At 46.1% G+C, this 12,398-nt stretch overlaps 1 protein-coding gene across 5 annotated transcripts in view; it reads right to left on the reverse strand.

Moving 5' to 3' along the window:
- The window catches only part of LOC13036342 (nucleolysin TIA-1), a 90,114-nt gene that overhangs the window by 10,981 nt on the left and 66,735 nt on the right, over positions 1–12,398 (reverse strand). For all 5 annotated transcript variants that reach the window (XM_033385253.1, XM_033385250.1, XM_033385255.1 and 2 more), the window contains exon 4: positions 598–673. In XM_033385253.1, the coding sequence (XP_033241144.1) occupies positions 598–673 (76 nt within the window). The remainder of the gene's footprint in view (positions 1–597; positions 674–12,398) is intronic.

A 12,398-nucleotide genomic window follows, 5' to 3' on the forward strand; every position in this document is an offset into this window, starting at 1 on the left:
TCAGCTGCGGTTTAAACATATTGAATATGATGTGTAAATGTTAACAGGGTTCAAGGGTTGCTTCTGGCCCCACAGCCGTGGGATACGCTGCATCTGCGGCCATAAAAAAATCAGTTTCAGATGCGTGACTCCCCTAGAAAATGGCCGAAGGACCCATCCTTCGTTTAATATACGAGTGTGTCCATTGGGTAGAAAATAAAATCAAAATACTCGCCCGAAGGCAGTGCAGGCTTAAATCTTTTACAAAGGTATGGGGAAAAAACAAAAGCCACAGGTGTCTTTTGATATGTTAAGTTGTCGGAGACTTGGGGCCGGAGGCTTGTCAACCTATGGCTGCTAGCCAAAGTTTCAGACTGTTTTAATTAAGATTTCATTTCATTGGAAAGACAGAAGCCAAAGCCAAAGCCGAAGCCGAAGCCACAGCCCTAGTCCCAAGGATGTGAGCGGAGAGCAGCTGCTTTGTCTGGCTGATTACTTAGAAAATTAAACTTGTGCATGGGACTAATGCGAGTTTGATTGAAACATTTTCTAATTGCTGTTGAAATACGCTCGGTTTCGGGGATGCTTTTGATGTTGCAACATTTTGCGTTGGCTTACCGATTTCTTGACAAAGCTGACAAAGCCATATCCCTTTGATTTCAACGTCTGCGGATCACGCACCACTCTGCAGTCTCTGTGGGAAGATAAAGAAAGTGAGAAATTCATTTTAATCTTTGGTAATTTGTTCATCTTAATGGTATGCCATGCAAAGAAAAATAATTAAAATCCAGCTTACCATCGCTTATTAAAGCTATTTAAAATTATCTCCTAATGTTGATTGGACCGCCCAAGGATAATGGCCCAGAGAGAACCCCTTCAGCAAATTAAAAAAAGAACCCAGAGTGGAGCGCTGGCCAAGTAAAAGTCAAGAGGCCAAGTCGATGTCGACATAGGAAATCCAATAGAATTACGTGTGAGGAAATATGAAGCGTGGAAGAAGGAAAAACCTACGTTCGAAAGGGATTTCCTACTCGTAATGGAAGTGCAGATAGTGGAGGCAGCGGCAGCGGCAGCGCCTTCAAGGATGCCAGTGTGTATTTGGTGTGGTGCCGGGCTGGGGCTGGGGTTGGGGCTGGTGGTTAAGGGGATTTACCCCTGCCACTACCCAACCACGTGTCGTGTCGTGGACGCTGCACACATTGCCTGCTGCTGCTGGAGAATCGGGGCGTCAGCATTCGGCTTAAATATGTTTTCCCGTCCGGGCTAAGCCACGAAGAAATATTTTAGCCCTCTCCTCTGGCCCAGCTTTCCATGTATGCAACTGTGTGTGTGTTTGTTGGCCAACCGCAACAGCAACAACAAGCGAATGGAGAGTTGGTAGTGGCTAATGGGTAGGGAAACCAGGCCGAGTCGACGGGTTCGAGCCCAAGCTGGGCGGGAGCAGGCAACCCGCATGTCGACCACGGCATTTAAAAAAGGCCAACTTGATTGTAAATCACGATAAAAGTCAATTTTTAATATGAGTTTTAGTTTAGCCCGTGTCCCGAACTCCCCCTCCTCACCCCTTTGGCCGCTTTCATGTTAAGTGGTAGAAAAAAAAAAAGCTGGAAACGTATTTTAATGGCCTTTGGCTCGTTCGGCTTTGGGTGGCGTCGCCTCAAGGTTGAAAAATTTATGGAGCCGCCACTATAGGGGGCTTGGTGGGGAGGGCTGACCAACTGCGAAATTGCATTGCGATTGCATTTGGTGGGGATTTGTGGGGACTGTGGGCCGAGTCCCTCAATCGATATGCCCATAAAATGTCGAACAAAAAACATATTTAATTAAACTTTAATATTTATTAGCCACCAAAGGAATTGGGACTGCATTTGCTCAGGGCGGAAGGGCCATATCAGATGGGGTTCGTTCTGATCTGGCTTTGATAGGGATTGGGTGTGGGGCCGGGACTGGACATGTCTGGTCTGGACTGTCCTGGCCAGGTCTGGTCTGCCTCTGGTCTGGCTTGCACGCAAACAAACATAAAAACACGGCATGCAAACACCAATACCAACACAAACACAGAGGCAAGCACACACAGATATTCCATACGAGTTGTACGAAAGATCCCTGTCAGCAGCGCCCGGCTGCCAATAGGATTGTGCTAACAAATTAAAGGCCATGCAACCATCAGTACCTCTGTGTGTGTGTATTCCTTTGAGACTGGTGTAGCCAGTAGTCCCCCCGGATCCCCAGAGCATATCATATTTCACAATCGATAAACATCACAGTTCATATTTTCATAACGTTTTTGTTTGAATATTTTAACATGCAGACGGACAGGAGCAGGAGCTAGAGCAAGAGAGGAAGTTGATTGGGGTGGGGGCGGAAGGGAAGGGAAGCTCAATTTCCTGCTCGCATGTAAATACGAATTCGAGGATGTCTGCAAGTGCTCTCTCGCTCTCCCGCTCCTCTCTCTCTCTCCTGTCTCCCCTGCATGTTGCAATAATATATTTGAACATTTAACAGAAAACAAATATAACCTTTGCCCCAAGCCACAGCCACTGCCGCAGTGGAGGCGGAGGCGGAGGCGGGAGCTGGAGTCAGAGCCTGCACTTTCCATCGATGGCTCTCAAACTGTGTGTTTCCACACACATACGCACACACACACACACAGAGTTGTTATCATGCACGAGAAGCTTCCAAAAAAGCAGCAGCAGGAGGCGGTGAAGTGGTAGGGGGCGTGGCAGCTGTACCCAATGTTTGCCCAAAGAATTGAGCGACGATGTGGATGCGGCCAGAGCCCAGATGCATATGAGGCAGAGGCAAAAGACAAGCGAAGCAAGAGAAGGGACTTAAAATATGGAATATCAAATGCTCTTACGGGATTGATGAAATAAAAGATAGCGTGAGGATCAAGCCAATAAAGATCCATCTCCCATCAGTGCGAATGTCCAAGCGACTCAAGACTCATCCTCCCTTCCTCGATCATCAATTTTTAACTCATTCGAAACCTTCAATTCTCAGTGAAAATACTAACATAATAAGAAGGATCTGCCATTATGAATGGGTGTATGAATATACCCTTTTGGCCTCTCCTGCTCCTCTGTCCTCTGGCTCTTCCCCGCTCTCAGCTCAGGCCAATCAATATATTTTTTACAAACATTGGCAAAAGTTTTGCTTTTGGCTTAAGCTCTGTGCCTGATACTCGAAAATAAATTCAACTAGAGAGGAGAAGGAAAATATTTTGCTATCTTAAGTGCATAAAACTATAAACGTTAAACAAAATATTTCACACACACAGGAGGCACACACAAATGCGGTTATTTATACGTACGTACTCGTACGATATTTTTTGGCTTTATTCCCAAAGCCTTTGGCCCGGGACTCCGAGTAGCTTTTGGCCCGAAACTGATGATGGTTTCGATGCACGATGCACCATGGAGTGGGTTTGCAGGGAGGAGACGAGACGAGTGGAATGTTTGCGGCGCGCGTTGAGCGCATTAGTTGTAGAGTCGCCACTAGTTCGGCTTCTGCAATTGGTTTATGCTAACAATGCACCCCCTCCACCCCCACCTCCAGCACCATCTCCACATCCCCTGCATGCCTCTGCATTGGCCGGATGTATGGAAAATTCTTTTGTATTTGAATTAAAATTGCATAGATGATTTATAGCCGAATCGAAACTTGGGATATACTCGTAAACTTATGCATGAGATTTTTGTGAAATGCATTTGCGGCATGGCAGTGGGTATGGGAGTGCCAGGCAGCATTGATAAGTGTGGATAGATATGGGAAAAAGCAGAAAGCTGAAAGGATTTCGATTGAGTAAGCTTTTCCCCTATTGCTACTGAATGTATGCCCCGTTTCCTGTATCGCACGGGCAAATATAGACATTGGGAAAGCTAAACTATCATTTGAAATGCCAAAGAACACATATTTATAGACGTGTAACCATGTCTTAACTAGCAATTTGCAATTTCCTGCGCACTTTAAGTGTCTCGCCTTATCTGCCCTCGAATCGCACTCTTGGGCCACATGTGTCCCCCTTCCCCCCCGATGGACAGACGGACATACATATATAATTTACAGAATGGATCACTCCTTGCCTTGCCAGGCCATGCCTTGCCTTGCCGCATGCTAAACACATCAACAGCAATGGCAAACACAAATTACTCAGCAAAGCAAACAAATGTAAGGCGATAACATCGCGTACCACCAAAGGGAATTCCCTTGATATGTGAGTCAAAATCTATACCACTAAATCAATGAATTGCGGCGCTTGTCCTTCAATTTCCTTTGAGCAAGTGTGCCAATGCATTTGCTAGAGTCCGGGAGTCGGGTACCCGGAACCCGGAACCCGGAACAGAGCTCATCCAGCATTCATTCCATCATCATCCCATCATCATCATCATCATCATCCTTTGCCAGCCATTGACTGGCGTGTTTGAAATATTGAAATATTTCTGTTGGCCCTGTTTACACATTGGGTGGGGGCCATTGACTGCGCACAATTTTTTCCCATTTTTACAAACAAATTTTTTGGCCAGAATATTTATTCGATTTGTGTTTGTGGTGTGTCGTCTCCTCTTTGGGGCCTGGCATTTTATTGGCCTGCTCCAGCTCCAGCTGCTGGAACGAAGATGATTTCCATTTCTAGTTCGCCGTTGAACGATTGCTGTCAGGGGGCTATAGAGAGGGGCGTGGCAGTGGCAGTGGCACTGTCGGTGGCGGTGGCAGCTACTTCGATCATCCCGTTCAAATACCAAATACAGTTGTAAATTCAAATGAAATGCAAGCGAGCGCATTGTTTGATTTGAGAGCCATGGAGGAAGGAAGAGGAGGAGGAAGAAGGACTTTGAAGGGAAATTCTGGCTTTCTGGTTAGCCAAATATTTAAAGTGGATTTCTTGAACATTTTATGAGCTTTTCACTGCGGTTGCGTTCTTTTATTTGATTTGATTTTCCGGCCAGTGGCATCTGGTTCGCCTTGGCCAAGAATTAAGTAATAAATTTTCGTTGGGGAAATATGCGGCTGGCGAATCGAAATGCCAGAAATGGGTTCAGGGAAGGAAGCAGCGTCAGCGGCAGAAGTAGAAGTAGAATGAATTGCTGTGAATTACAAATCCGTAAACGTCGCATCTTTGATGCTGCATGCACTCTACGAAATGGAGAAGGGAACTCTGAGGAGAAGAAGGAGGGCCAATGAAATGGTAAGGGAAGGCCAAAAGGAAAAGGAAAAGCCAAATCGGGGACTCATCACGTTCTCGTCCTTGCCCCTGTGCCTCGTGACGCCATCGCATCGTGACATTTATTTACACTAACATGCAAAACTCGCATTGAGACAATTTCATGCTCATCTGCATAAAATCAATTCCATTTTGGTAGACAATTTGAAGATTGGAATACAAATTTCGAATTATCAACATGGGACCCCCGAACAGAAGTGCTGCTCCATGGCAAAATGGCCAACGATCGCAATCAGCATTGAACCTCCTGCCACTCCAGAGAGGGCCATCTGTCTGCCTTTCTTGTGGCTGTTGCCTCCGCCGCTGCTTGACTTGTGCCGACGCGTCGTCTGTTCTGGGTCCATTTTTTTCCGGCTTCACTCCTCCATCCACGCTCCTGTCCCCTGTCCAGGCAGCATTGCCACCATTCATGGATGCGACAGCGCTGGTCCACTTCCACCACCATGCATACGTAATGCGCCTGGGGATGCCGGCAGCGCAGCGCAGCGGGTCTACGACAGCCACACTAATTCCAGAGAAGCCATTACGCGTCGCCTGGCCTTTCTCCCTGTGTGTGAGTGAGCCTGGGCACACTGCAGCACACTGGGAAATTATGTGGTGTGTGATTTGCCCTGGACTCTTGTCCAAGAAGAGAGCGTTTTCCCCGCTTTGCGATTGAATTTTGCTCTTAGCCCAGGCAGAGGTGATATTTCAGGAGGGACAGAGAACAGAACCGAACCGAACAGAACAGAACTGAACAGAGAAGAAGAGAAACAAAAAGAAGGAACAGAAAATTTGCATGCAACTCGTTACGCCTCTGGCACTTGTGTGTTAAGCCCGCTCATCCTCCAGCCACCACACGGCTCTCCCTCTTGGCCCTTTTCCGGGAAAAAGAAGAAGCAGCAGGAGCACCACTCACACGTGGAAAAAACCATATCGATTTTGCAGTAAATAAAACATTCAAAGATTGAAGTTGCCGCTTTTGAGCTTAGCCGAATGGTGAGTGTGTTTCATGGTGGCCTCCTTTTTTTATGGAGTGAAGTGGAATGGAATGGAGTGGAGTGGAGTGGAGTAGAGGGGTGTGTGCAGCCCCACCGCCAGCCACCAGTCGGTGGAGCGCTTCCTTTTATGGCTTCCGTTTCTATAGCAGCTGCTGCTGCTGCTGCTGTGGTGCGGCTGCTAAAGGGGACGCCGCTCCGCTGCCAAATTGTAAATATTTTTGTCGGCCACGTAGCGGCGCAGGAGAAAATATTGCATTTCTCGCTTGGCATAATAAACGATGTGCCGACAAAAAAAAAATACCATCCAGAAAGGAAGAAAAATTGGACGTACCACCAAAAACCACGCAAAAATGCCAACAGCTGCACCGCACAAAGACCGCCGCATGGACACAATGGGCATCGTGCATCGAACAATGCAAGGATCTCCGTAATGGGTTAGGGGGTAAACAATATGGAGGTCCCACAAAAAAGAACAAAATATGCATTGAAAATGGCTCTTAAAAAAGTGACAATTGGGAAATCGATCTCAGCGTGATTTGGTTTCCCGCAGCTAGCAAAAAATTACTAAACATCGTTCGAGACTATTAAACGGTTTTCATAAATGACTGGCCCATTGGAAATTCCCATTAAAAATGGTATAGGTACATACTATGTGTACCCAGAAAAATAAAAACAGAGAAATTTTAATATTTACCGTTAGATATAAAAATGGATGCTGGTCCGGGTACGGAAATTGTAAAAAGAAATTGTTTTTAACACCTACATATGTATGTATATGAAAATATTGAAGTTCAATATATTTCATAATTAAATTAAATCTACTTCATATTTAAATAAAATTTTTTCACTATCAGATTTAATATATTTCCAAATAATGCAATTCCTTAAAATAAATTTATGAATATTGGCTTTGGCTGATGTTCCTCACCTATCCATGAGCCTACCCTGCCATCAGCTGGGCTGCCCTATTCTCCCATCCTTGGTATACACATCGCACACTTATGTTTAAATCGAAGTGAATGTTAGGGGTATTCTGAAGGGTAAGTTCCTGGTTAATTCCTTTGGGTCTGGTTCTCAAAATGTTGTATTTAGCCACATGGACACGCCTGGTCATTCATTTCAACTATAGTTCTTTTGCCCTTGGCCCAATCGAATGTTGTAAAATGTCTTGCCACAGATATTATACAATACTTTCCACATTTCGACGCCTATATTTTGCGGGAGCTGCCTCCAACTGCTGGCATATTTTTTGGCAATTCCTTTTACTCAATTGGTATTCGCTTGGTTTGGTTTGGATTCTCATCAGCTAAAATGCTTAAATGGTCAGCCCTGTCACATATGGCCAGAACGACGCCAGAGCAGCGGATAGACAAGCCATAACCGAAAAAAAACTGGTAAAATCAAATTAAAATGGCGCCGTTGCCATACACGCAAATCCACCAACTTTTCTTTGTCCTCTGTGTGTGTGTGTGTGTGAATGTGTGTGCGTGAGAGTGTGTGTTGTCCAAAATGTTCAATAAATTATATAAGATATAGCATTACGCTCTTCCTTTCGGCATTGATTTGACATGAATTATTGCTTGCCGTGGACAAAAGCAATTCCTGAAATATTTCTCGCCCATTTCCCATTCGCCCATTGCCCATTGGCCATCTCTGCTGCTGCCGTAAACTTTAAGGCTTTGGAAATGTATAAATTCCATTAACTGATGCCAGCCGCAGGCTAAACGTTGAAGTGCATTTCCACCGACCGCCGGACTAAACGAAGCGGGCGTTATTTATAACGCAACAGCCCCCATCCAACCCCCCTCCTATCTGAGGCACTGCACCCCTCCTGCATCGCCATCTGAAGCGTCCAGCCCCATGTGACCACGCCCGGACACACGTCAATAAAACTGCTTCAAACTGTCCACATTGAAGTCGGTATACCCTGGCAGAGGGTACATATAATGTTCCTCACGCAAATCTCCCGATGTCCTGGCAAATCCAAAAGAAGAGATGCAGATTGCAGTTTAATGTATTTTGATATAGTGTACAGATGAGGGACTGCAAGGGTATGCAGTGGTTCGTTTCGTTTCATTTTTCTGCTGGTGTTGCTGCCGTGGCTGCAGCTGGAACTGGAGCTGGAGCTGGGAGCTGATGCCAGAGCGATAAGGCTACTTTAACGCTGTCCCCGATTCCTGCATGATGCCACACACACACACACGGTCGGCCCCTTTCGTGTTTGCCCCCAATAGTGGTTGATGGCCAGTGAATGGTGGGCACGTGGTGGGAGTGGGAACGGAGGGAATCGAGGGAATGGCGGTTTCAAACATGCAAATTGCTTGCGGTTCGCTTCGGTTTTCCTCCTCGCTTTTCCCCTCTCCATTCGCATTTTTTCGCTTTCATTGAGTGCTCCGCTTACAGTTAACTCGACTCTGTACAAGTCTCCGTGTGTGTGTGTGTGTGCATATGTTTGCTTTATATATGCAACAACAAAAATCCATTTAGATTAATTAGTTTTAAAGAGAACCAAGCCGCGCTTTTGGCCTCAGCTTAAAGCTGGTCTACACCGAGGCAGAGCCGTACCGTAATGCAGGGAACCATAGTCAAATGGAAATCATAAAATTTTCGTCTTTGTAGCTTTATGTGGCTCGCTCGCCCCCGTCTCTTTCTCTGCCTCTCAAATGGAGCATCGCCTTTCTGCCCGACTTCACCTGAGAGCTCTCTGCTGGGGCGAATCTCAGTGCCAGTTGCAGTCGGCAATGGCAATCGCCCCCCATAAAACGTCGCTTAATGATGCCAAAGATGAGCGACGACCCAACCCGCCGTGTCAATGGACTGGACGGGAACCGCTTTCCACCTCCTCTCCTCTGGCGGACATCGACATAGAGCTAACTAAGCGTGCCGTGTTGGCATCTCCTTTGGTGTTAAACTTGTCGTACATGGACCACTCAAGCAAGCACAAAGCGCAGAAAAGAAAAAAATGCGAAAGTAGTGAACTAAAGTTTGCTCAAAAGTTTGTTTATTACACCGACAACGGACACTCACACACACCCACACACAGGGAAATAGAGGCAAAAAATTCGAGTGGCTTTTGCCTGAAAAGATGGTGTAGGGTCTGCAGCTTTCACTCCGGCGCGGCGGCAACTTTATGGAGTCGGTCGTTGAAAATTCATCATCTTTTCAGCAGTTTATGCGCCAGTTTGCTGCCTACTGCTGGAAGGATATTCCTATCGTGTGGCATGGCTCTGGCTCTGGCTCTAGCTAAGTCTGTTCTGGCCTGGTCTGGCCGCCTTTTGTGTGCGAATCCAAAGTTTTTTGTTTTGCCATCGCCGTTTCCTGTTTTGCTCCATTAAAAACTTGTAACAACTTGGCTCGTTATCCATTTTTGGTATCAAAATCTCTCCCTCTCTCTCTCTCTATCTGTCTCCCTTAAGTTTCGGCGCATAATTTCACATCGTTGGTTCATAGTTTTATTGATAGCCAAGCTCTGGTAGCAATTAAAAATGCCTTCAAAGAAGCCAAGACAAATGCCTCAAACATTTGCAGGAGATTCTTAGGTTTGATTGCTCTGAGGAAAATGCCTGACCTACAGGAAAGTTTTCTCTCTTTAACTGTAAACTGTGACCGGTGCGAAAGATAAATTTACAGACAGAAGGAAGAGAAAACATTTTACAGCATCATTAAGGATAAGCATCGAAGCTGAGGCGATGAGGAATTTCTTTGCGGCCATTTCTGGGCTCTGTGCGATTCACTTCCTTGAGATAAGTTCCAGGGGACAATGGCTGACCAGCTCTCTACTTAAATTTCTTGAATAATGTAAACTTCGATCTGGAATTCAGCACGAACCGGTTCATTAGACAGCGCCAGCCTCCCCCTGCAAGCTGCCCAGCCAATTAAGAAATAATTTAGAGCGCCAACAAGTTAACAAGTGTGACCTTTCAATGCACTTGCCACCTCTGTGGCAGCAGCTAGCAGCTGCAGCCGTTGCATGTGAATGGCCCAAAGTTCGTAAATAAAACTTGAGATTCTAAGGCTGACCATCCAAGCGACTCCGAATCCGAATCCCACCTCTGGCTCTAGCTCTGGCTCAGGCGCTGCCCCTGTGTCTGACTCCGGGCCCCCTTCGGGCACAATGTGAATCCTTGCGAAATCCTTAGAAATGTTTTATTAGCCCTACGTACGCTTGAATAAGCTAGCTTAGCGGAAGCTATCGGATTTTATGCTTTTGACTTTTGCAACGCTGAGCGGTGTCTGGAGTGGAGTGGAATGGAATGGAGAGCTGACCTGGCCAGGGGATTGCCCTGAACTGCCATGGGGTCTGTCTGACTATTTGTCTGTCTGTCTGTCTGCCAGACTTGGCCAAGTCCATCGCGGTTTAAGCTGTGTGCATTGCAGCAGCTTTTTCTGAATGCTTTTGTTTGCCTCTTTTTCTTTGCAATGGTACTCGTATTGTTTTTGCAGAGTGGAATGGACCTTTGGGTGCTGATTATCTGCACGTGTCTGATGTTTTGGTTTTCTGTTGGCTGTTGCAGGTTTAACCCTCTCTTCCCAATAAGTTAGTGCCTTTAAGGGCAGTATTCTTTAACTCCAATACCTTTATTCGGCCTAAAAAAGTGGGAGAGCGGGATCTCTTTTTGTTATTTCGTATTAAAGGAGGTTTCACTGCACCAGAGGGCCCGAACCATCGGCCCTTTGCAGACTGCAGCATATGCTGTGGAATACACGCATCCTGGCAGGGCATCCTGCCACACAACGCGACGCAAAGAGCCTGTTAATCCTGCAGCAACAATGCCCATATGGCTTCTCAATGCAGCAGCTAGGCAACTCGGGGCTGTCTGCCCTGGCTTAGTGTTCCCATGCCTGCCGCTCTCGCCGTCTGTCTGGTATGTATGTTGTGTAGTTTGTGTGTATTAGAAATATTGAAAATTTTTTATTGTACCAGGATATACTCGTATGGATCGCAGGGAGCAGCAGGGACCTGCAAGCGAAATCCCATGGGTTGGATTGAGTAAAGAAAACAAAACGAAAAATCAAATTCCAAAGCGAAAGGCAAAGGCAACAGCAAATCAAATTCCTCAGCCCCTCGAATCTGAGCCTTGTCGGTGAAATATTCTATACTTTCTTTTTTTTTTTTGGAACAGATGTTCTTCGTTCGTAAACACATTTTTTAGAAATTGTCTCCCGCATTGATTTACATAATACTCGAATGGAGGAACGAAGTAGCGATGGAAGAAGAAGCTCGTTTACGCGTCATTGAGATTGGAAGTGATTCCATTCCGTCATACGCTGTTTTTCCTACGATTTCATTAAATCTATTTCGAGAGCTTTGTGTATTGGTTCCGTTCTGTTCCCCTGTGTTTTACATACGGCCGGGACGTCTCTGCGGAAGCTGCCATTGTCCTTGTCCGGGGACCAGGCTTTAATTATTCAATGGGAGTCCACCGCAGTAGCAGCAGCAGCAGACATTTGGCAAATCGGGATGTGGGATGTGGGATGTCTTCCCATGCTGCCTTCCATCCACAAATGTTGTTGGTTTTGTGGATGCCATAATGGAAAACAACATAAAGATACGATGTAGACAAAAATGTAACTTCCGGTTGCCATAATTGATGATGTGCTGTGCAGGACACGCACACAGATACGTGGGTGTACAGTGGGGCAGATACATCTATGAACCTTTCAAAATGCGATTCGGGGTGTGTCTGGGAATCGTTAATGGAATGGGGTGTCTGGGCAACAAAAACAGGAAGCAGCTACTCTATAGACATAAATATTCTGTAGCTAATAGCACACACAAAAGCATACACTTCCGCTTACCAGATGTAAACCCGGTGGGGAGGGGGTGATATCTGGAGGGAGGTCTGCGATTCCTCCGTCGGAAGACATACAAACATAATCTCTATCATATTTATAAATTAAACGACATCGATACGCAGCCAGCCAGAGAGAGAGAGAGAGAGGTAGGGAGGGATGGGAGGAGATGGGACTTGCCAGAGCGAAAAATAAAAATGAAATATTTATCATCCTAACGCGCTCTCAGCCTGCTCCCAGCCAATGCCCTCTCGATGGGAACGTGCGTTGGCATTTGCCGATTGCCGGCAATCGAATATGTTGACAAATATGTTGTTGGTTGAGAGCTGTGTCGTGCTACCAGACCCCATATCGATTCTGTGTGGGCTCTGCTCTCCCCTCAAATTTGTCATCATTTTGTCGCTCTATCAGTCTCGCATTAC

The sequence above is a fragment of the Drosophila pseudoobscura genome, chromosome 2 (genome assembly GCF_009870125.1).
Source record: "Drosophila pseudoobscura strain MV-25-SWS-2005 chromosome 2, UCI_Dpse_MV25, whole genome shotgun sequence".
Classification (NCBI taxonomy): Eukaryota; Metazoa; Arthropoda; class Insecta; order Diptera; family Drosophilidae; genus Drosophila; species Drosophila pseudoobscura.